The sequence below is a fragment of the Procambarus clarkii genome, chromosome 46 (genome assembly GCF_040958095.1).
Source record: "Procambarus clarkii isolate CNS0578487 chromosome 46, FALCON_Pclarkii_2.0, whole genome shotgun sequence".
NCBI lineage: Eukaryota > Metazoa > Arthropoda > Malacostraca > Decapoda > Cambaridae > Procambarus > Procambarus clarkii.
This window is the reverse complement of record NC_091195.1, coordinates 26,226,976-26,253,074: the sequence shown is the minus strand read 5'-3', so window position 1 is coordinate 26,253,074 and position 26,099 is coordinate 26,226,976. Positions and strand designations below refer to the sequence as shown.

The 26,099-nt window shown below is 41.7% G+C and overlaps 1 protein-coding gene across 1 annotated transcript in view; it reads right to left on the bottom strand.

Annotated features, from left to right (window-relative positions):
• Positions 1–26,099, bottom strand: part of LOC123770570 (uncharacterized) — a 564,737-nt gene that overhangs the window by 140,205 nt on the left and 398,433 nt on the right. The window contains 5 exon segments of the mRNA XM_069301599.1: positions 6,237–6,382; positions 9,746–10,002; positions 15,134–15,323; positions 17,220–17,318; positions 23,826–23,975. Coding sequence (XP_069157700.1) covers positions 6,237–6,382; positions 9,746–10,002; positions 15,134–15,323; positions 17,220–17,318; positions 23,826–23,975 — 842 coding nt within the window.

Sequence of the window (26,099 nt, the reverse complement as noted above, 5' to 3'; positions counted from 1 at the left end):
GCGCCACCCTTGCCCACATATGCCATTTCCAATTTATATAGATGATACATAGATGAATCGTTTTCTGGGTTCAGTGATAATGCATCCGATATAAGTAGCATAGATGAACAGTGTTAGTGGCTTCTATTGTGGTGTTTTCCACAGATATTTTCAATAGCCAAATCTCTTCCAGAATGCCCGAATCTCTTTCAGATTGACTGACACTCTTCGAGAATGACAATCTCTTCCAGTGTGGGACCTTACAAAGCGATCTTTTCAAGACTACCTTACAAATTGATCTTTTCCTATAATCTTTTCAAGATTACCTTATGCTTTACAAGCTTGCTACATACCACCTACAAGTACTAAAGCCAAGGGTGTATGTAAGTGAATTATTTGCAAGCACACAGAATGAAGAAACAGGAAGCAAAAATCTATTTGCACCTGGTGCAACACGAGCGAAGTCGCACTGTGTACTATGGACTACTTCGTTGATTATTACTCACTTCTGAAGTACTGAGTGTGAAATACAGTGTGTTACTGTGTAAATAGTGAGTGAAACTGTACATATTGTAATTTTAGTGAATTTTTAACAAATAATATTGTGACATACATTGTGGACACATTACTGGCACATGTATCACAGTGCTATGAAACATTATGAACGTTCTACTGTACACACATTGTAAAGGACACAAATATGCATCATATACAATAAAACAACAAATAAAACCACATTGGAAATACATAGAACAAATTTATTGTATATGTAAACAAGAAGTTGACATAATAGCACTAGAGATCTGCCATGAGGATGATAAACTAATGATCATAAATGCACATAGTCCACCACCAAGCAGCACATGGTCAATGGAGGAGCTAGATAGTAAACAAGGTCTTATAACAATAATGAGAGATATCATAGCGAGAGCGGATAACGATAGTTCACGACTGTTGATAGTCGGCGAATTCAACTTGAAATCCATAGACTGGGAAGCATATGAAGCTAAAACAGAAGATTTTTGGACCTGTAAATTTGTAGACCTCATCCTGGAAACATGTTTGTATCAACATGTTAAACAAGCTACGAGGATGAGGGTAGGGGACGTTCCCTCCATGCTAGATTTGATATTTACCAGGTAGGAGGAAGAAATATTTGACATTCAGTACCTTCCTCCCTTGGGTAAAAGTGACCATGTCTTTTTGGGAATAAAGTATGCAATGCGTTATAATCTGGAAGAAAATATGAAGGTTGATGCAATTGAAAAACCCGACTTTAGGAGAGGACATTATGGCAACCTTAGAAAAAGTTTTAGTGAGTATAATTGGACAGACTTATTGCTAGGCAAGGAAGTGAATGAGATGTATGTCAAGTTTTGTGAAATATGTGATAAAGGCACAAAAAAATTTATACCAAAACAGAGATGCAGAACTAGGAAATAGGATTGGTTCAACAGAAATTGCAAGAGGGCCAGAGACCAAAAGACACAAAAATGGAATCAATACATGAAGAGGCCAAACCCCCAAACATACCAGCAATACAAAGATGCAAGAAACAACTACATGGCAGTAAGGAGAGAGGCAGAAAGAAATTTTGAAAAAGATATTGCAGATAAATGTAAAACAGAACCAGGTCTATTCTATAAATTCATAAACAACAAATTGCAGGTAAAGGATAATATTCAGAGGTTGAAAATGGGAAATAGATTCAAAGAAAATTAAAAGGAAATGTGTGAAACATTAAACGCAAAGCTCCCAAGTGTGTTTGTACAAAATGAAATCTTCAGGGAACCAGATACAATAAGAATTCCAGAGAACAACATAGAGCACATAGAGGTGTCTAGAGACGAAGTGGAAAAACTGCTCAAGGAGCTAAATAAGAACAAACCAGTTAGTCCAGATGGAGTTTCACCATGGGTTCTGAGAGAATGTGCACCTGAGCTCAGCATACCACTTCAACTGATTTTTCAGGCATCCCTGTTTACAGGAGTTGTAGCTGATGTGTGGAAAAAAGCTAACATGGTTCCACTCTACAAAAGTGGAAGCAGGGAAGACCCCCTTAATTATAGACCGGTATCATTGACAAGTGTAATAATCAAAATATTGGAAAAAAATAATTAAAACTAAATGGGTAGGACACCTGGAGAGAAATGATATAATATCAGACAGACAGTATGGTTTTCGATCTGGAAGATCCTGTGTATCGAATTTACTTGGTTTCTATGATCGTGCAACAGATATATTACAGGAAAGAGATGGTTGGGTTCACTGCATCTATCTGGACCTAAAAAAGGCTTTCAACAGTTCCACATAAGAGGTTGTTCTGGAAACTGGAAAATATTGGAGGGGTGACAGGTAAGCTTCTAACATGGATGAAAAATTTTCAGACTGATAGAAAAATGAGGGCAGTGATCAGAGGCAATGTATCGGACTGGAGAAATGTCAAGTGGAGTACCACAGGGTTCAGTTCTTGCACCAGTGATTTTTATTGTCTACATAAATGATCTACCAGTTGATATACAGAATTATATGAACATGTTGGCTGATGATGCTAAGATAATAGGAAGGATAAGAAACTTAGATGATTGTCATGCCCTTCAAGATGACCTGGACAAAATAAGTATATGGAGCACCATTTGGCAAATGGAATTTAATGTTAATAAATGCCATGTTATGGAATGTGGAATAGGAGAACATAGACCTCACACAACCTATATATTATGTGAGAAATCTTTAAAGAATTCTGATAAAGAAAGAGATCTAGGGGTGGTTCTAGATAGAAAACTATCACCTGAGGACCACAAAGAATATTGTGCAAGGAGCCTATGCCACGCTTTCTAACTTCAGAATTGCTTTTAAATACATGGATGGCGATATACTAAAGAAATTGTTCACGACTTTTGTTAGGCCAAAGCTAGAATATGCAGCAGTTGTGTGGTGCCAATATCTTAAGAAGCTCATCAACAAACTGGAAAAGATGCAAAGACATGCTACTAAGTGGCTCCCAGAACTGAAGGGCAAGAGCTACGAGGAGAGGTTAGAGGCATTAAATATGCCAAAACTAGAAGACAGAAGAAAAAGTGGTGATATGATCACTACATACAAAATAGTAACAGGAATTGATAAAATCGATAGGGAAGATTTCCTGAGGCCTGGAACTTTAAGAACAAGAGGTCATAGATTTAAACTAGCTAAACACAGATGCCGAAGAAATATAAGAAAATTCACTTTCGCAAACAGAGTGGTAGACGGTTGGAACAAGTTAGGTGAGAAGGTGGTGGAGGCCAAGACCATCAGTAGTTTCACAGCGTTATATGACAAAGAGTGCTGGGAAGACGGGACACCACGAGCGTAGCTCTCATCCTGTAACTACACTTAGGTAATTACACTTAGGTAATTACACTTAGGTAATTACCACAAACAATATCCAACACCCATCCAAAAACCAAGAACCAGCGCCTGGCTGAGACAGTGTTGCCAAACCATATAATCTCACCTGTAAAGCATTAGGCACTATCTTGTCACAACACAGTTTAGCCGTGTAATATTCTGGGAGCATCGCTAGTAGAGTATGTCCAGAGCTGCGTGTGCAGTAGGGGGAAGATTAGGTATAGTGTAGAGGTGGAGGCAGCATCACTCCGAGCCACCCCACACCCGTATGCAGAGAAAAGAACCAGGCGTTTTCCCCATATATAAAATCAAGAACTCCCCCAGTATCTAGGCTATGACCGGAAAGATAACACAAGCTAGAGCAGCGTATTACCCATGATAAGGTCGTGGAACTCCCACATGTGTACGCCATCCATAAACAAAAAAAAAAAACACCCATGGCCCATGCACAGAATGCATGAGGTATGAGCCACACCACCCATCTTGCAAGGAGGGGTGCCTAAAAGTGTTATTTAACGGTTATTAGTAACATTGAGACAGTATGGAAAGAAGATGTGATTATAAAATAATTAGATATAGTATCGAAAGATGATTAGTAATATGGAAGAGGACCAACGAGTCCTATAAAGGACTGGAGGTAAGCCTCACCGGAAGTCAACAGATGTTCCAATAATGTTGTAAGTATCAAGATCGTCTCGAACCTTCGAGATTCTTGACTATCAAGCACAAAATCACGGAGGCTCATATGGCATCTGTGACTAATGTTTGTGCAGGATCCAGATACGATTTGAACACGACTTCGACATCATGTAGAAGAATACATGTCCTAGATAAGAACGGCGAGAAAGTGGTTAAAATTACCCACAGGAAGGATGGAACTGACGCACCCGAAGGGACACAGAAAAGCCCCGCACTGAGAGTTGGAAAACTCAGGCGGGGTCCAACGGGGCCCAAGGCCCCAAGTCAGCTCCTCCCCAACCCCGGGAACCTCCATGTCAGACTCCAGGAGGCGAGTCATCCTCCAAGGCCCCGGCCTCACAAGAAAACACCGGGGCAGCTGGAAAAGCAAGAATAAAAGAAGCCCACTTGTCAGACCCCAGTGCTACAGCAGGAGGAATAGACTCAAATGCCTCCATCACCACCCCGGAAGGGGCAACCCCTGAGTCTCAGAAACCTCTAAACCCTGCCCTGACTCCGAAGCCCTCAGACGCTTCAGAGCCAGAAGCAAGGGTGGGGGACAGAACCACAGCAGGGAAAGAACGAGGGGGTGCAGACCGAACCAAGGCCGAAGCAACCAACACCCCTAAGTCTGGATCCCAATCAGCAAAGCGAGGCAGCCTCGGGGCATCCAACTGATGCCAAAGTCTAATGACATACATACCAGCCTGGACAGCTCCGGAGAGCCAAAGGGGCTCAGTCTAGAAAAAAATATTGTATGTGACATACTTTAGCCGCAATGCAGCTGGGAAGTTGAGCATATTATGGGCACTGAGCGATGGAGCACTCAAGGTTACTAGGCCCTGTCACCCCGTGGGGAGGCAGTTGCCGCGAATGTAATGTTTCACAATTATTTTTATATTTCTCATTTGTTTCTTCTCTGGTTTTATGCTGTACAGTATTATTATTATTCAAAAGTGTGTAATTTGTGGAATTTATAGTTCAATGTGTGGAACATTGCTATGCTCAAAATTATGGGGCTCATATATGTGACATGTATATTATATTCTACAATCAACCAAACTGTTTTTACTGTTATTACACTATATACACACACATTTTATATACACCTAATCTACATTTATGTTCACCATAGCAAACCACTAAGCTGGTATAGTGATTTCTAAACAATAACATGTTGCCACACACCAGCAAGCAGCCGACGCCACCTTCCTCCCTCCCCTCTCACCAACAATACTCCTCCTACCACTAATTAACATGATTAATTCTCACCACAATCATGCCGTTATCTGAATTCTGGTCACTAAATCATGTAAATGAATAATTTTCCACATGTTTATTTTGTAAAGGAACATGAGAAATCGTTTGAAGAATTTTAGATGGACGAAATAATGGCAGTGTGCTGTGGCTAGCACTGTGAACATCTTTGAACAGAATTTATTCACTGATATCTGAACACTGTACACAGTCTTTATCACAGTCAAGCTCTTCTGTAATACTATCATGGATAAATAATACCAGACATATATATATGGAAAATTTTATGTGATGCTGTGGTCGAAAGCTGAACAGCAGTGCTGTTAGCTCATGCTGCGTATGCCAGCCTTGGTTGCTCACTCAATACTGAGGCCTTCACACCTGGGAATGTTGCCCACAATTTTTTTTTAAATGGCATCTGTTTAGGAGAGCCCTGAGGAAGCTGATGCGAACCCCGTGTAGCCGCTGGAGTTTTAAATGATACGCTATACCTATGAGATCCCTAAGGAGCATTGTGCACCAACCGTGGAAAGCCTCAAAGCATGATGCGCAGTACAGTGGTTAATCAAACCCCTCTGTTCCTCCTGAAACTCCATCACCTTGTGACCTTCAATCAGTTCCTTGAGTATTTAATCTGTTCTTGTTGAACACTTCCCAACAACCCCATCTATAGCACCTTTACTATTAAGCACTTCACATCTATACCAAGAGCAGCAGTGAAAGGGCAACAAAAGTCTAGAATGTACATGCTTGAATTTTAGTAAAAATAAATAGGGTATAGTATATTTGTCTAATCCCCTGTACAGGTTTTACTCCATCTGGAGCCTCCATCTTTGAAAAAGCATTCACTCAAACTATTAAGATGTTTAATTTCTGGCTTCTGATTTATTACATGACACACCTGCCATACTAAATACTTCTCTAACACTTACTTGAGGCCAGTGATAATCTCCATGGCACCATTGAAATTCGCCATGTTCCAACAGGAGAGAGCAACCCGCAAGATGCAAGACAACACTGCCTTCCTGTCCTCGTGGGTTGGCTGGGATACAATGACGTGTGTTATCCATGATGAAACCTGCAGTGTTGAAATAATGAGAATTGTCAGCTAACTTTTAGATTATTATTCAATAAATGCAAATCTTATTTGTTTTGTGGGGTGGGCATGGGCAGGATCGGAGGAATATTTAAAGAAAATATCTCATCTCTTGGTTAAAATGTAAGGATCATCCCCCAATAATAATTTGTGAACTTCCAAAAAGAACAGCGTTGAATGTAATGAAACGCCATTTTCTGGGCGAGTCCCAAAGGCTCCCCAAAGCTATCCAGGCTGATATGTATATCTCTAGAATTTGGCATCAGTTGATGTGGATGGAGTTCAAGGCCTACTGGAAACCACAAGCCAGTACCTGGCCCCTTCAGAGAGGCACGAGGAGCAATGGCTGATAGAATTGCACATGTGATTTGGAGCATTCTTATATCTGCCATCGACCGGGACAGGCACCCAGAAAGGTAAGTGCCCCAAAACAACAGAGCCAGCTGCTATAATAGGGGCTAACTAGCTGTGCAGTACCCCACACCCCTACCAGTGAGGAAACTACCCCCCCCCCTCTTCCCAGAGGTAAACAAGGGCCAAAAAAAAAAAAAAAAAGCTGACGTCAAGGGTGGCCAAGTATTGAGTAGTAAAAGACACAGCAGAGGTAGGTCCCAAAGTGACTTGTGGAAGGTGACCCCAAGCTCCAAGGGCAGTACTTACTAGGCACCTAAGGTAGGAAACTATAGGCGCATGCAGCCCGAGTACTGCAAAATATTACTCCTGGCTCGCACACCACCTGTAGAGACAGACCATGCCACAAGGCACAGAAACCGAAATCAAAGCAGGAGCCAGAGGTACATGACCTGCCAGTATCACATCAGCCAAGAATTGCCAGATGGATCGCTGGCGCGGGGTCTGGGGCTCCCACTCTTCCCCCTCCCGGGGAAGGGGGTGTTGTGCAGACAGCGGCGTGGCAACGTGATGACATCATGCTCATTTGCTAATTTTCATTTGGGGAATTCTATCACCTCGTTTGGCTTACAGTAGCAATATTTTCACCAGAATAAGGGGTTTGTTTTGGGGTGCCTACCTTTCTGAGTGCCAGACATGGTCAATGGCACATAGAATGCGCCCAACCACACAGGGGGGGGGGGAGGGGGTTTATAGGTTCTGTATAGGTTTCTACAGGTTCTGGCTCATGGTCCCCAGTAAGCAAGAACTCCATGCACTTTGACCGATGCCAAAAAGCTAATAGGTATACTGTATATCAGCCTGGATAGCTCCGGGGAGCTGACAAGGCTTCCCCAGAAAATTGCCTTGTCACCCATGCCTATTAGCCCTCCACATCACACACAGTTTGTTTTTCTGCACACTTTATTTTTTGAAAACCCTTGGATTTTCGTAATGATACACAAGCAAGGGTTTAATTTTCAAATCGCCACTCGCATTACCACACAGCACAAGAGTTAGCCTATCTTTCATAGGCTTGTGTCTGAGTAACGACGTCTCCTCTTGGGTAATGTATGTCCTCTTCAGCAATTTTTTCCAGAATAGCCTTGTCTCGTCACAATTAAACACTTGTTGTGGTATGTATCCCTATCTACAAAATCTTTAAAATCACGAACAAATCTTTCAGCCAGTGGTTTGTCTGAAATTGCACCCTAACCATGCCTCACAACACTATGAATGCCAGTTCCTTTTCTAAATTTCTCAAACCATCCCCTGCTCACCTTAAACTCTTTCACATCTGCATCACTCGTTCCTGGGGTTATCTTTACCACATCTTCATGCAACATCCTTGCTTTTTCACAAATGATAGCCTCTGAAACGCTATCACCCATGATAACTGCTCCTTGTTTATCCAATTTAATAAAAACATTTCTACAGCCTCAAGTGTTTGTGTTCTTTGTTTTGTGATTATTGTTAGGCCTTTTGCCACTTTAGCACTCGTAATTTCACAAGTGACTGTGGTTCCACCGTATCTTCATGACGTAATGCTAGCAGACTTTGGGTTGCTTGTGGTGGCTTTGGGTATCTCTGGGTAATTCTACAGACCTCCATGATTAGTTTCACCAAGTCCTGATAGAGTGGGACACTGTTTCTGAGGGGGAAAAGGAGGGTTTGTAGTCACAGGACAAATGGTTATTGTGAGGGGGAGGCTTTGCTCCCACCCCCCACCACCACACTCTGTAGCACAATTTTCTCCATTTGGGTAACCCCCCCCCCCCCAGGGTGCTGGTACTCTAGGCTTGATCTGTTGGCTGTTGCGACTCCATTGCAACAGATCCTGATGACCCAGGTCACATCTGATTACTTGTTTGGATTACTCATGTGAAAATGAATCCAATGACATCTAACTTGATACACTTTGGACATTACCTAATGAAGGTAGATCTTTAAGCACTTATGTAAGCAATAAATTTGAGCTATGAGAGTGTCAACCCTCACACTTGCACCCACCTGCCTGCCTGCCTACCTCTCCCCCATGACTGCCTCTTCCCTGCACACCTGCACACAGAAATAACACCACATGAGACCAGGAGGCATGGCAGGATGTGCAGAATACCCCCGTTGAAGAGCAGAGGTGCAACAGGTACTCACAGAGAACTATCAACATTAGAGGCCCGAGACTGTTCAACACGCTTCCACTACACATAAGGGGCATAACTGGCAATCCCCTCACAGTGTTCAAGAGAGAACTGGATAAGCACCTCCAAAGGATACCTGATCAACCAGGCTGTGACTCATATGTCAGGCTGCGAGCAGCCGCGTCCAACAGCCTGGTTGATCAGTCCAGCAACCAGGAGGCCTGGTCGATAACCGGGCCGCGGGGATGCTAAGCCCCGGAAGCACCTCAAGGTAACCTCCCCCATGCCTGCCTGCCAGCCAGTTAGTTAGTTATCCACCTGTTCATCCAGCCCATGTATCTGTTCACCCACTTGCCCCACCCACCTACCAGCCAGCCAGCTAGCCAGCCAGCTGACCACCCAGCTGACCACCCAGCCAGCCAGCTAGCCAGCCAGCTAACCAACCAGCTGACCACCCAGCCAGCTAACCAACCAGCTGACCACCCAGCCAGCCACACACTAATTATAGTGTGGGGAAATTTATATTATGTTGGTTGTGGTACATAAACTTACAAATGTTCACTTTTTTACTTCCCCAGTTAAAATTCTGCTTATCAACATGTCGGCCTTATATGGCAGGGGCCTTCCCATATAACTCGGATAAGCGAACTTATAAAGTAGTAACAAAATATATGATAATGATATTAGTGAGCAATTTGCATAAACAAAGCTGAAAGAACAGTTATTAAAATTAACAGATTTCATATCCAAAAAATTAACTTTGCACTCTCAGGGGTAGTGACCATGCATGTTATCTTGAGAGTAACAATGTGCTTACCTCCTTGAACCTCTTGGTGAGATGGGCTACAGCAGCAGTGGTTGAGCTAGAGAATTGGTGGACCCTGGATCGAGGCCGCAGGTCACTGGTAATGTGACGGATGTAAGCAATTGGTGGGACTCTGTAATAGAGCTCATATTCTACCTCTGTCAACTTCAGTGCCACTTCCTCGGGGAAGTGGAGGAGCTTCTGCAGGCCCTCAAGCTCATCCGAGTACAGCATTCCCATCCCTGTTCCATGTCGTACCAGCTCCGAACCTGTGGGAACCATTAGAGTTGTGCATCGTAGCTTACAGGAAGCAAAGAAACTGCTTTTTATTGGATTGGAAAGTACTTGCCTAGATATTCTGCCCTAAATTTGACTGAATGGTTAAGCATTAGCTTCCTAGCTTTGCCTTTCAAATACAAATATTTATTCAGGTAAAGTACATACATACAAGGTGAGATACAAAAAGTTGTTGGATTTATAGATAGAGTTAGTACATACAATGCCTAAAGCCACTATTACGCGAAGCGTTTCGGGCAGGAAAAACACCAAGACTAAAACTTAATACTAATTGAGATTAAAGTATAAATTGTGTTGAGGAGGAGAAGAAAAAAAAAATAAAAGAAAGGGACAGTCCTTGTTCAATACCAGTAATTATTATTACATTCACATTTTTCTCTTTTCCCGTGTTATAATTCAGCAGGAAGAGAAACGAACGAGTGATCTACATGGCGTTTATTTACCGTAGACCATGACATCACCAGGTTATTGGTTACACGACTTACTATTTACAATGCTTATAAAACGAAAAAGTATCCGCTTGAAACATTATGGTTCAGTTAGTACTACCTAACCTAAGTAGTACTTAAGTTTCATAGCATCAGGAAAAGATTTTAATAAATGTTTCGGTAACAAATTTATTCTTGGAAGACTGGTCTGATTTTAAAGTTTTCTTGAACATGTGGAGCTTTATTAGTTAACTAATAAGGCTTTATTAAAAGTACCATGCTTCCAGTAAAGTTTTAAATTAATTTATTTCTTTATTAAAATCCAGAAATGTGCACCACTTTCGTTTTATGTCAAAATAATATGGATATTTTTCTTCACAGCTCCTGAAATACAAATGGGAAAGCCAAGACCAATATGTGATATAAGTAATTTTGTCCAAAAATATTGGTCTCAATGGAGTAATCTGTCTGCAAATGTAGTTTATTTCAGTGATAAGGAGAAACACTGTACACCCAACATGTAAAGCCCTACACAGGACACCACAAGCATAGCTCTCATCCTGTAACTACACTTAGGTAATTACAGTAAATAAAGTCATTAGAGTATTTATTCACTATATTTTTAACCCCTTAATCCTACAACATACCTTAATCCTAACACTTGTTTACAAGAGCTGTGTCCCTTTTAACCTATTTTGTCCCAGAGATGATCTTGTCCCTGTTCCAATCCTTGCAATTGGACTACAGTGTTGAAGAATAGCTATCATCATTCTAACCAATGCAGCAGCAAGTTCAGATCTTTCTGAAGCCTCTCAAAATCATCTTATCAGCATTTCATCATCTGCTAACAGGAATATAAATTATCCTATTCACTTTGCCAGGTCATTTACATACATAAGTCATATAATGTACCCCAGTAATTACCTAAGTGTAGCTAAAAGATGAGAGTTACACTCGTAGTTTTCCATCTTCCCGGTACTTTTTATCATATGATGCTTTGAAACTACTGAAGGTTTTGGCCTTAACCACTGCCTCACTTGGTCCATCTACCACTGTTTGCAACAGTGATCTTTTCTAATGTTTTTTGGGGTAATTTTTTTTTTTTTTTTTTTTTTTTTTTTTTTTTTTTTTTTTTTTTTTTTTTAGTTTGAACCTATGTCCTCTTGTTCTTGAAGTTCCAGTTTTCAAAAATTCTTTGGCAATTTTGTAGATTCCCATTACTATTTTGTATGTAGTGATCATATAAGCTTTTTCCTTCTGCTGTCATGTTTCGGTATATTTACAGTCTCCGTGATGTAGTGGTAAGACACTCGCCTGGTGTTCCGCGAGCGCTATGTCATGGGTTCGTATCCTGGCCGGGGAGGATTTACTGGGCGCAATTCCTTAACTGTAGCCTCTGTTTAACGCAACAGTAAAATGTGTACTTGGATGAAAAAACGATTCTTCGCGGCAGGGGATCGTATTCCAGGGACCTGCCCGAAACGCTACGCGTACTAGTGGCTCTACAAGAATGTAACAATTCTTGTATATATCTCTCAAAAAAAAAAAAAAAAATTACCACCTCTGACCACTCTCGTCATAGCTCTTGTTTTTCAGTTCTGGAAGCCAATTAGTTGAATGTGTCCACTTTTCCAGTTTATTAATGTGTTTGAGATATGGGCATCATACAACTGTTGTATATTCAAATTTTGGTCTTGCCAAGGTCATCAACAATTTCTTTATTATTTCACCATTTAAAAGAGATTCAAGTCTGGTCTTCATTACTGTACTTGCAAAATGAAGACACCCGAGGAGTATCTGAAACATGTCTCGAGACATATATTTCCCGAACAAAGGTGTTGGAACAGAGTGGTCTTTGCTCCAATTATCCGAGATGACGTGTTTTACACAATGTTTCATCAACATACATAGTGTAAGAATACATACATTTCACCTACATTAGTGTTTTTCCAACATTGTAATTGTGAAAAATCTGTTAACTCATGTTCAATGAGATCAGCCACATAAGTGTTAGCTTCCTAAACAATATGTTTTATGAGCGATTCATCAAAATATGCAGTAAAAAAAAGTCCATTTCCCACATGTCCTCACCTGTATCAGGAAAAAGGTCTGTAATCCCAACATCTATATTGTCAAAGGCAGGAATTAGTGGAACAAAATCTTCCTCACTCCACACAAGTACACCTGGTGTCTTGCGAGACATAACAGCAGTACCACAGCAAGGAATCCTTGCACACTGTAGACCAGGAGCTGAAGCCCATCTATGCACAGTACGGGCGTGAAAATAAATCACGTGAACATAAGGGCCTTTGTTCTTCATTGTCTCCATGTGGTGCCATGCGGCAGTATTTGGTTGGGCAAAACGCTGCTGATGTGACAAAGCATCGCTTGGTAACACCACACTCAACTGGCACGATAATACTCCTTTCTGCTTCAACTTCACTAGAACCAGAAAGAGAGTCACCTTCTGACTCTTCACCAAAAACATCCTCATACTGCACATAACCACATGAACTGTGTGATCGGGAGCAAACTGGTGTAGAGAGTGAGTGAGGAGGAAGTGGTGAACGTGTAGGCCTCACTCTCGGAGCAGGCACAACATTATTTTCCCTCTCCGTTTTATTCCCATTGGACTTCTGTGTATAGTCTTTATCGATGTCAGAGTCATCAATATCAGTTTCCTCATCATCAGAAAATAATTCAGTATGAATTTCATCCTCAGTCAACGAATGGGTGCTGCAGAGCGTTGAACGGGGTTGGGCGTTGGAATGTGATGCTCTCGCCATCATGTCTGCTGAGTAACTGAGGCTCCCAAACAATAGCGGCCTATGCTAGATTTTTTTCCAAGATGGTGTCCGTTTACTATAGCCCCTAGGCAGCGTATGGGTGCCCCTCTAACCCGCAGGCCGTTTAAATCTTGAACGGTACTCCAACACATCAATAGCTGTGGTGTGCAATTCCACATCAGTTACTCAACCACAGCTATTGATGTGTTGCGCAGTTTAAGGGTTATGGAACTCACTAACAAATTAAAAAGCTGTCCAACCTATGCCTTATTTAAAAGTAAAACCAAAAAGTACCTAATTTCATCCTCAGTTTCCTACCGAGTGCTTCAAACTCGCACTGTATCTTGCGCTACGCAGTTCCCCATTATATGTGCACAAGCCATGCAACTTCACCATTGTAATCACTGCTATCAACTTATATCATGTTATGTCGAGTGCATATTTTACTACAATACTGTATACCTATTAACAATTCTCCAATTTTGCTACAATATACCTGTTGATAATCCTAAAATTTTACTACAATGTACCCATTAATTTTGCTACAAATTACTTACTTAAAATTATCTGTTAGATTAAGGACCTGCCCGAAATGCTATTCGTGTTAGTAGCCTTGCAAGAATGTAAAAAACACCAATGCTATGTACTCTCTCAAACCCAATGTACCTTCTTGCGTTTAAATAAATAAATAAATAAAAAGAACAGATTGATGTGATCCTTAATGAAGTGTTTGGTACCAGGCATATGAGTGAGAAGGTAGGAAGGCAGGACTACTAGATTACCTGTGTTGCCACCTGGTGGTGCACTTGGGTACAAGTTCATAGTTTATTGACATTAGGTAAACTAGCATGTCTCTTGTTTCCATCCTCTCCCTCCCTCCCTCCCTCCCCCCCTCTCCCTCTCTCTCGCAAAGAGTAATCACACTAATGTGACTGCATCAATGAGGAAAATCCAGAGCCGTGATGAGGGTTCGAACCTATGTGGTGATTGTTCCCATGTACACCCTCTCTAGATAGTTAGACCACGACATAGTGGTCTACCATGTCGTGATCTAGGCATCTAGAGGGTGTGCGTGGGAACACCTTCCTCTCCCCACATAGGTTTGAACCCTCATCACAGCTCCTATGGATTTTCTCTTCTCTCGATTAAAGATACAATTTGTTTTGCTCACCAAATACATACTGGGTTGTTTTTCTCACTTTAGAACCAAGTTCAGATCTCCACGTTTCCCTCAGCTCTCTGAGCACCGCAGTTTTGGTTTTAGAGGTCAATAAGTCTGTGCAAGTCCAGAGGCCAGGTAGTTTTGGTAATGTGTTTGATACAAGTGCCAATGCACTGAGGAGTTACTGAGAATCAGCCCATAAAGTATATACTGTAGTATGATATGTACAATAGTAAATAATCCTAATTTTGTGCTTCAGTGAACCAATGTATAACCCTGAAATGTTATCCTAATGTACCTAGTAATCCTTGCTCATTATTGGGTATTGTTATTACTGGGTATTTTTCTGATTTGCTTTTGTGTCAAAATTTCTTGTAATGTACCTGTAAACATTTTTTGTCAATTTTACTGTGAATTATCTAAAAATTGTCTGTTAGTTTAAGGACTTGCCTGAAACACTATGCATGCTAGTGGCTTATAAGAATGTAAACTCAACTTCATTTCCATGTTCTCTGTTAACCCCCAATGTACCTTCTTGTATATAAATAAATAAATAAATAAATAAATACAGTACACAATAATATATTCTGAAGTCATGCTTGAGCAAAACAGCTAAGAACTTAAACTTATTTCCAAGTTTAACAAAAATTTATATTGTTTTTGCATGAAACTGAAAATAGAGAACTTTCAGGATAAAGAAAAAAAAAAGTGTTAAGTGAGTCTTCACCTGTCCTGTGGGAGGCAAGTTGTGCCTGGTCTGGGGTGGCAAAGGGAAGTGGGTCCTCAGTCTGCAGGATAGACCAGAGAGCCCGTCCCAGGTCAGTCATACTGTTGCTGGAGACCACACTGAATATCCAGTTGGTACCACGAAACTCCAGCACCAGTCGGTCATGGGATCTCCCGCCACCAGTTCGCCACTGTTGAGGAAAGATATGCAAAATATATTCAATCTCTGTGCCATCTTCTCTACATTTTTTTTTAATAAAAATAAAAAAAATATTAATACAGTATTAAGAACATCCATGATGAGGATTCAAACCTATGCACTGGGAATACCCGGACATATATACTCTAGACAACTAGGCCACGACATGGTAAAAGGATTGCAACCTGCGGTTCTACTGAAGCAACGAGGATTCCCGAGGATTCCACTGAAGCCCAACTAGGGTTTCGCACAACCTCCCTTGCCCCCATGCCCTCTGACATCACGGTGTAGGAATTTTGCTGCTGACGCCCCTCTTTCAATCAAACCTAGTGTATAGATTCGAATCCTCATCACGGCTCCTATAGATTTTCTCTTTGATTCATCAGGTTACTCTGATTTCTCTGTGTATTAAAAAAAGGGGCATCAGGTGGAATTCCTAGATGACAGACCCAGAGTACATAGGGGGATTATACCTACCATTACTGCAGATGTCGTTGTAGCCACTACATTCATTTTTAATAAAACACATTAAAAGTGAAGTGAATTTTTTTTTTCTAAAAAGGTGATTGGGTCACCTTTGTTATCAAGCTTTCATCACTTGACAACCATCATCACCCAACAGATGGGTGATAATGGGCTTGAGGTAATTTGCAGTGGTTGAACCCCCATGCCCAGATACCATGTGTAAGATAGGGATAGATTAGCAAGTAATATAGTGAGGAGAGCAGAGTTTGGAACATAATATATCTGATTTTAGAGAGTATACCAACCGTTGTTGAGACTTTCTTGGTTATGTGTTGTATGTGGATGCTGAAGTCGAGTCTGCTGTCTAAGTATAGACCAAGGAACTTTCCATCATTTTTACATATTACTGACGCCAAAACCGTCAGTAATTTCAAAGCGTTATATGACAGTGCTGGGAAGATGGGACACCACGAGCGTAGCTCTCATCTTGTAACTACACTTAGATAATTACACAGCCAATGGCACCCCTAATACTCCTAATGTGTGTGTTAGGGGCTTTGCGAGAATGTAAAAACACCAATATTATGTTCTCTCTATCGAATGTGCCTTCTTTTAATATATAAATAAATAAATATTACAAGAGAAATTGTTGATACAGTATAGCTAATAGAAACACATGGTGGTGAAGGTGGTACTCACCTGCAGAAGGTCATGGGTGCTCTGGGCCTGGAGAGTACATGGTGGTGAAGGTGGTACTCACCTGCAGAAGGTCATGGTACTCTGGGTCTGGAGAGCACATGGTGGTGAAGGTGGTACTCACCTGCAGAAGGTCATGGTACTCTGGGCCTGGAGAGTACATGGTGGTGAAGGTGGTACTCACCTGCAGAAGGTCATGGGTGCTCTGGGTCTGGAGAGCACATGGTGGTGAAGGTGGTACTCACCTGCAGAAGGTCATGGTACTCTGGGCCTGGAGAGTACATGGTGGTGAAGGTGGTACTCACCTGCAGAAGGTCATGGTACTCTGGGCCTGGAGAGTACATGGTGGTGAAGGTGGTACTCACCTGCAGAAGGTCATGGTACTCTGGGCCTGGAGAGTACATGGCGGTGAAGGTGGTACTCACCTGTAGAAGGTCATGGTACTCTGGGCCTGGAGAGTACATGGTGGTGAAGGTGGTACTCACCTGCAGAAGGTCATGGGTGCTCTGGGCCTGGAGAGTACATGGCGGTGAAGGTGGTACTCACCTGTAGAAGGTCATGGTACTCTGGGCCTGGAGAGTACATGGTGGTGAAGGTGGTACTCACCTGCAGAAGGTCATGGGTGCTCTGGGTCTGGAGAGCACATGGTGGTGAAGGTGGTACTCACCTGCAGAAGGTCATGGTACTCTGGGCCTGGAGAGTACATGGTGGTGAAGGTGGTACTCACCTGCAGAAGGTCATGGGTGCTCTGGGCCTTGGCGAGTATTTTGGTCTTGGTGTCCAGCAAGACGATATTGTTGGCGCCAATTCCCAGCAGCCGCGATGCCTGCCGGAGTGGACGGTGGTCAGTTTTACTATGGTAATGGGGTCTGTGAATGGCGATGGGGGTCTGTGAATGGCGATGGGGTTCTGTGAATGGTGATGGGGGCCTGTGTATGGTGATGGGGGCCTGTGTCCTCACCTAGTTGTGCTTGTAGGAGCCGAGTTCTGGCTCTTTGGTCCCGCCTCTCAACTGTCAATCAACAGGTGTACAGGTTCCAGTGCCTACTGGGCTCTATCATATCTACACTTGAAACTGTGTATGGAGTCAGCCTCTACCACATCACTGCCTAATGCATTCCACCTGTTAACTACTCCCACACTGAAATAGTTCCTTCTAACGTCCCTGTGGCTCATGTGGGTACTCTGTTTCCATCTGTGTCACCTTGTTCACGTGCCGCCCATCTTGTAATGGCGATGTTCGCGTGCCGCCCATCTTACAATGGCGATGTTCGCGTGCCGCCCATCTTACAATGGCGATGTTCGCGTGCCGCCCATCTTACAATGGCGATGTTCGCGTGCCGCCCATCTTAAATTGGCGATGTTCGCGTGCCGCCCATCTTACAATGGCGATGTTCGCGTGCCGCCCATCTTACAATGGCGATGTTCGCGTGCCGCCCATCTTACAATGGCGATGTTCGCGTGCCGCCCATCTTACAATGGCGATGTTCGCGTGCCGCCCATCTTACAATGGCGATGTTCGCGTACCGCCCATCTTACAATGGCGATGTTCGCGTACCGCCCATCTTACAATGGCGATGTTCGCGTACCGCCCATCTTACAATGGCGATGTTCGCGTACCGCCCATCTTACAATGGCGATGTTCGCGTACCGCCCATCTTACAATGGCGATGTTCGCGTACCGCCCATCTTACAATGGCGATGTTCGCGTACCGCCCATCTTACAATGGCGATGTTCGCGTACCGCCCATCTTACAATGGCGATGTTCGCGTACCGCCCATCTTACAATGGCGATGTTTGCGTGCCGCCCATCTTACAATGGCGATGTTCGCGTACCGCCATCTTACAATGGTGATGTTCAAGTACCACCCGTCTTATAATGGCGATGTTCGCGTACCGCCCATGTTATAACGGCGATGTTCGTGTATCACCCATGTTATAATTGCGATGTTCACATACAACCCGTCTATGGCGATGTTCATGTGCCACCCGTCTATAGCGATAGTGATGCGACCTATGTATGACAATGGTATGGTTGTGGTGGTGTCTGTCCATGGTGTCTAATGGTAATGATATGATGATAGTAATGTGTTCTTTAGTGATGGTGATTGTAAGAATATGAATATTTCTCTGTTAAAATGCACACCACAGATGTTAGAGTGATTATACGCACTTATATGCAGGGTGATTATACGCACTAATATGCAGGATGATTATAAGCACTTATATTCGGGGTGATTATACACTTATATGCAGGATGGTTATCTGCCCAAAACGCTATGCGTGTTACTGGCTCACAAATCCATTATACCTTCTTGTAAATAATCCAGCCACTTGGGCTGGACGGTAGAGCGACGGTCTCGCATCATGCAGGTCGGCGTTCAATCCCCGACCTTCCAAGTGGTTGGGTACCATTCCTTCCCCCAATCCAATCCCAAATCCTTATCCTGATTCCTTCCCGGGGCTATATAGTCGTAATGGCTTGGCACTTTCCCCTGATAATTCCTTTCCTTTCCTTGTAAATTATTACTACTACTACTTAGATAGATTAGATAGATTTTTTATTCAGGCGAATGTACATACATTTTAAAACTTAATAGTAATTGAGCTTAAAGTATAAATTGTGTGGAAAAAATATATAAAAGGGGGGAACATGGCAGAAAATAGCAATTATACAAGTTGGTCAACAAACAGCATTGTTTAAAATAGTAAGACATGGGTTGACATTTGTTGGTAAGGTAGGTTACATGGAGTTTATTAAGTAGTATTTAGTTTTTATCTTAAACTGGTTGAGAGAGGTACAGCCTTTGACATGACTGGGGAGGTCATTCCACATTCTGGGTCCCTTGATTTGTGGAGCATTTCTAGTTTGACTAAGTCGTACTCTTGGAATATCAAATAGGTATTTGTTTCTGGTGTGGTGCTCATGGGTTCTGTTACAACCTTCTAAGAAGCTTTTAAGGTCATGATTGGCATTACAGTTAAGAGTTTTAAATATACAGAGTACACATGAGAGGATGTGCAGTGACTTAATATCCAACATATTCAGAGATTTGAAAAGGGTACCGAGTGATGTCAGGGGCCAGAGTTAGATATTGTTATAATTCAAATTAAAAAAATTAAAAAATTCAAATGCTTATTCAGGTAAAGTACTAGCAGCTTTGTGTTGAGTAATTAGAGGACATAAATGATTTTGGGTAGTAGAACCCCAAGCACAAATACCATAGTTGAGATATGGATAGATGAGAGAGTAATAGAGCGTCACCAGGGCAGGGCGAGAACTAATTTCATCGAACTAATGAACTAATTTCATTTGAGGATTTATTACCAAACAAAATATAGAAAGTTTTGTCAATGTTAAGGGTGAGTTTGTTAGCAGTTAGCCAAAGATGGACTTTATTTAGTTCAATATTCACTGACATTTAGAGCAAGGGGGTCAGGACTGGAGTAAATGAAGGTTATGTCATCAACAAATAAGATTGGTTTGAGGTGTTGGGAGGCATTTGGAAGGTCATTAATGTAGATGAGAAAGAGGAGAGGGCCAAGTATGCTGCCCTGAGGAACACCAATGTTGATGGGTAGGGTGGGAGAAATTTAATTATTCACAGAAACATACTAGAGCCTGTCAGTAAGGTAAGACTGAAGGTATTGCAGGGAGTGTCCTCTGACTCCATAATGATGTAATTTAAGAAGAATGTTGTGGTGGTTGACAGTGTCAAAAGCCTTTTGTAGGTCCACAAATAACCAAACAGGGAACTCATTTTTATCAAGAGCTGTATGTATCAAGTTAATCATATTAATCAGTACATCGTTAGTGCTTTTATTGGGTCTGAAACCATATTGGGAAGAGCTAAGTATATTGTGTTTGCCTAGATAAGAGTAAAGCTGCTTGTAGATTAGCTTTTCAAAGCTAATTTCTCAGTAAAATTCAAAGTTCTCAGTTCTCTAATTTCAAAGCTCATTAGCTACTTCTACTTAAGGTGCACAGGGGGTACAAACTGCGATAATTCAGGTCAGACCCTCGCCCATCAGGTTGGGTTCTACAGAGCACTCTGTACTAGTTTAAATGTTGTAGAATGATCATTGTGCAATATGGGGCCACATTCAAGTCGGGGAGACCTTATCGAGCTTGTACATGTGTACCTGCAGCTGCCTGGCACAGTGGAGAATGTTGCTGCGGGGGACAAAATGGATCAAGAAGATCAGAATTTGACCTCGGTATCAATGCTTGGCTGCAATTACTGGTCAACTTGCCTCCAATGATGTCATACAACATCTGGGAAAGAACTAATCAAGGGATAGGCCTATGAAGAGGCTGTCCTCTGTTTGGTGTGTGGTGCCTATAATAATATATTTGCTCCTTACTCTCATAGGTTTATGGCAATGTTATGGTTCTGTTAATTCTATTTAACCTATCTAAGTGTTCCACATTCCACGTAGTCCAACACTAATTTTAGGACCACTAATTACAATTCCAAAGTGTACAACTAATTACAATTAATCTCTCTTCCCAATGGTACAGGATCAACCAGGCCAGCCAATAGGTAACCTACCAGATGTTGGTCAGTTTGGCCAAGATGAGAAGTTTGTAATATAAGTCTTCTTCAGCGAATCATCATCATTCTAACTCGAAGAGTGGTTCAGTATAGATGCTGGAGAGATACTGCAGAGATCACCCACAGAAAGGTTTGAAGGACAGGAGGAGAATGAATTTATGCACAACTTGGTTATAAGAACATTGACCAACTAAAAGACTCAAAAGCCCCAGGTGTGGATGGCATTCATTCCAAGGTCTTCAACAAACTAGCAGAAGAACTAGCAGAAGGGACCCAGAATGTGGAATGACCTTCCCAATCATGTAAAAGGCTCTCTCTCTCTCAACCAGTTTAAGATGAAAACAAAGCACTACCTAATTAACTCCATGTAACCTACCTTACCCCTAAATGTCAACTAATGTCTTACTATTTTTAAACAATGCTGTTTGTTGACCAAATTGTATATTGACTATTTTCTACCATGTTCCCCCCTTTTTTAACTTATTTTTTTTCAACGCATTTTATACTTTAAGCTCAATTACTATTAAGTTTTAGTCCAAGTGTTTTTTCCTCACCTCACCTTGTCCGAAACGATATGCGTACTAGTGGCTTTAGGTATTGTATGTACTAGCTCTATTTATAAATCCAACATTATGTTTATAAATCAACTATGTATGTATTTTCCTGAATAAAATTTACTAACTATGCCTGCCATTGAAACTACTTTCCACAAAATCTCTGGAACAAAGGTAGTACCCCTAGATTGGAAATATGCAAATGTCACCCCTATTTTCAAAAAAAGGTAGAAAGAGCTCAGCAAAAAAACTACCGACCGATCAGCTCGACATTACACATTTGCAAGCTCATGGAAAGAATCTTCAGGGAGGGAATCATTCACCATCTTCCAGTGAACAATCTTCTACAATTGACACAACATGGGTTTGTTAAAAACAGACCCTACCTAACAAACCTGCTCACAATTTTAGAAACGGTAACAAGCTACTCAGACAAATACTTTCCAGTGGATGTAGAATACATGGATTTTGCTAAAGCTTTTGATACGGGACCACATGAAAGACTTATAAAGAACTTAAAGGCCCATGGAACAAATGGTAAAATATTAGAATGGATAAAACAATGGTTGAAAGAAAGAAAACAAGGGGTACGTGGGTGAAGCATTTACAGCGTTGTGGTTCGAACAAGAGTCGTCAGCGAAGCACTTGATCCGGTAATGTTCGGACGTCATTAGTTGCGAGTCGAGTGTAAACGTTTTTTGTTCATAAAAAGCTGGGGTTTGGCTGGTGCATGGAATAGACTTTGGCCTTTGTTTACGAGGATGGGCAGCTGCATGGTAAAATTTTTATGAATGCGTTTTCATCCATCGGGGGTTAACCGCTGGATGGAATTAACAGATTGATGGGGTTGGTGTAAAGTGTGTTTCATTCATAAACTGGATAAGGGGGAAGAAGGGGTTGGAAGCTTCATGGAACAAACATTCGAGCTCGGCTGGCGGGGACGGTAAACTTGTTCCGCTGGCAAAGATGGTAAACCTGCTCAGCTGACGAAGATGGTACGTCTGCTTTGTGGAGAATGGGCTGCTTTGGTGACGAGGATGGGCTGCATAAACTTTGTTTAATTAAAATCCAGAGCAGAGCCACAGGTCTGCTAGCAGACTAAGATTATAGCTCTTGAAGGAAAAAAGAACCAGACAAATCCTCATCTGCTACGTAACATCGCACAGATGCATATAGAAGCAAACTTGGCATCCGACAGCTTCACATACTTCATAGATGGATCAGTAGACCAGCAGGGACAAGAAACTGGAGCTGCAGTTAAAGCAGGAAACTCTGTAAATAGTTGGAGACTCTCAAATGGGTGTTCGACTTTATAAACAGAGATGCTAGCCATTCAAAAGGCTTTGGAACATGCTCTTGCTGAACACCGACAACATGTTATCATACATACAGATTCGAGAACTGCCATTGAAACCTTGCAACAAGAACACATTCGTGACAACATCTATCTGATCACAAATGGCATATCATTAATACAAACACTCAAACGACAAGGACGTTGGGTACTTATCAACTGGGTGCCAAGTCATGTGGGAATAATAGGAAATGACATTGCAGACAGCTGCAAAACTTGCAACTAGGAGAAGAAATTTAGACATTTACATACCACAGAGTCTATCACAGATTAAGAAAGTAATTAGAAACAGAGCAATGCAAAAGATGTACAGTGACCACAACACAGCAGTTGCAACATCAGGATCTGCGGGTTGGTATAAAAATTCAACCAACTACAAACCACTTAATTTGATGAAAGGGAGCAGTAGAACAACAGAAGTACACTTATATCGCATCAGGCTTGGATACCTATGTGCATGGGAAATAGGCTTACAGGTTCCAGAAGACGAGAGAAAATGTCAGCACTGTGGAGAAATGCCCGACAGATCACTGAAACATTATCTAACACAGTGCACAGTTACAAACCCATTAAGATTTCATCTTGGATTCAACAGAGCAGAAGTTGTTAAACACATGGGACAAAATTTTACTAAAGCGACCATACCAGTCATAAATACTCATACTCCACCCAAGTAAAACACAAACAAGCCACACTTAGTGGGCCAGCCAGAGGCTTATGGCCCGCGCAGGAATATTCCTGGAGAGAGAAAAAAAAACACAGGAACAAGCACTGCGACCAGGCACTTGCAGACTGCACTCTATATGGAACCTTCCTGGAAGTGCGTGGCGCTGCACCTTGGTGTGACAATATGGAGGAAGTCCCTCACCTTCTTCTTGGTCTTGCCCCGGAGGAGCTCCTTGACGTGGTGGAGGTTGCAGGCGAAGGAAGGGAGACGCCGCACTGTCTGGATGTACAGTTTCTTCAACGCCACCTCAGAGTCGTACAGCGGTGTGTGGAACAACTTCCTCTTCTGCTCCTGTAGGAGAGAGGGAAACATTGCAGTCGTTAGTGTATGTAATTACCTTAGTTACAGGATGTGGGAAGTTCCACATTAAATATATAAACTAATAGAACTGCCGTAAGATGTATTTACTTCGCATTAGTCATGGTAACGTTAAATAAAACGTCGTTAAACATTTTAGGGGTACATAGGTTAGTTACCGTCGTTCTAGACTCTTTTATGATTAATTTAATATAAAATAAACATGTCTTAGGGCTGGTTACACAATGAAGTAAATCTACTAAATTATGTACTAAGGCAAGGTACTAAATTAAATAAATGGTAAATAGTTAGATTTGACCTCGAACCCACTCCTGCTCCCGAATGTGTAAAGTAAGCAACCTCTGGAGACTCGGTTACAAGTATCTCTGGGAATTCTCATTATCTGCTGATGTAGACCTGACCAAATGTAAACTGTGTCAACAAAATTATTCGCACACCCTCCGTCACTATGTGATGGAGTGCGAAAAGATACGTGAATTTAGAGACAATTCTATAACCAATGTTCCAGCGATGTGTCAATATTTCATTCAAAATGATCTGCTACCAGAAATTTTAGCCAAATATCCCCAGTTTGCTAACTGTAGGTAGTAACTAAGTGATTGTAACCTATCCACCGCTGCCCACTGGATGGGGGGCGGTGTGCAGGACAAACATAAATTGTGACACTAGCTCTCCACATATGTCAGTTGCTTAATTTAGAACCTGTACTTGAGGTCGATCTCGAACCCATTGTTGATGTGATGACTTATATTGAATTTTGTAACTAGCTCATCAAGATTGTAACTTGCTTAGCTAAATGAATTGTGGGGTTCAGTCCCTGAGCCCATTATGTGCCTCTGTAACCCTTTCCACTACCGCCCACAAGATGGGTATGGGGTGCATAATAAATGAACTAAACTAACTAACTAACTCTGGAGAGGGAAAAGCCGCCACAGTCAATAGAGGCCCAGCCAGTGGTCATTGTGGTGAGACCTGCAGCCTACAACAGGGTCTCCCACAACACAAATTTCCTCCCGCCATTAATAGAAACAAACATGACTTAAACAAAGAATTATATAGTCACTATTTGCTGCCACAAGTAGCAAGAATTAGTGAAAGTGCCAGTTCGGGTTGTCTATTAGCTCAGATTATATTGACCAATTATTTTCTGTGTCTAGAATTGCTGGTAAGAAGTTAGGAAGACACTAATAACACTGGTGTGTCTAACTACCCATAGTTAAGTGCTACATAGTTAATATATCTGTTCTTGGTAAATGTTGTTGTATCGTTTTCTTTCTTTCTTTCTTTATTACGCACCCCATACCCATCCCGTGGGCTGTGGTGTAAAGGATTAGAGGAACATAATCGGTTCAAGAACTGAACCCTCTAGTTCGTTTAGCTAAGCAAATAATCTTTTGACGCTAGTTACACAATTATTAATGTTACATTTACATGTACACACACACATGCATACATGTACATATACATACGTATACATATATACATACACATACTGTATGTATGTAGAAAATATGAAGGCTGATGCAATTGAAAAACCTGACTTTATGAGAGGACATTATGGGAACCTTAGAAATTTTTTTAGTGAGTATAATTGGACAGACTTGTTGCTAGGCAAGGAAGTGAATGAGTTGTATGTTAAGTACATACTATGTCATGGGTTCGTATCCTGGCCGGGGAGGATTTACTGGGCGCAATTCCTTAACTGTAGCCTCTGTTTAACGCAACAGTAAAATGTGTACTTGGATGAAAAAACGATTCTTCGCGGCAGGGGATCGTATTCCAGGGACCATAGGATTAAGGACTTGCCCGAAACGCTACGCGTACTAGTGGCTGTACAAGAATGTAACAACTCTTGTATATATCTCAAAAAAAAAAAAAAAAAAAAAAAAAAAAAAAAAAAAAAAAAAGTTTTGTGAAATATATGATAAAAGCACAAAAATTGATACCAAAACAGAGAAGCAGAACTAGGAAACAGGATTGGTTCAACAGAAAGTGCGAGAGGGCCAGAGACCAAAAGACAGAAAAATGGAATCAATACAGGAAGAGGCCGAACCCCCAAACATACCAGCGATACAAAGATGCGAGAAACAACTTCAC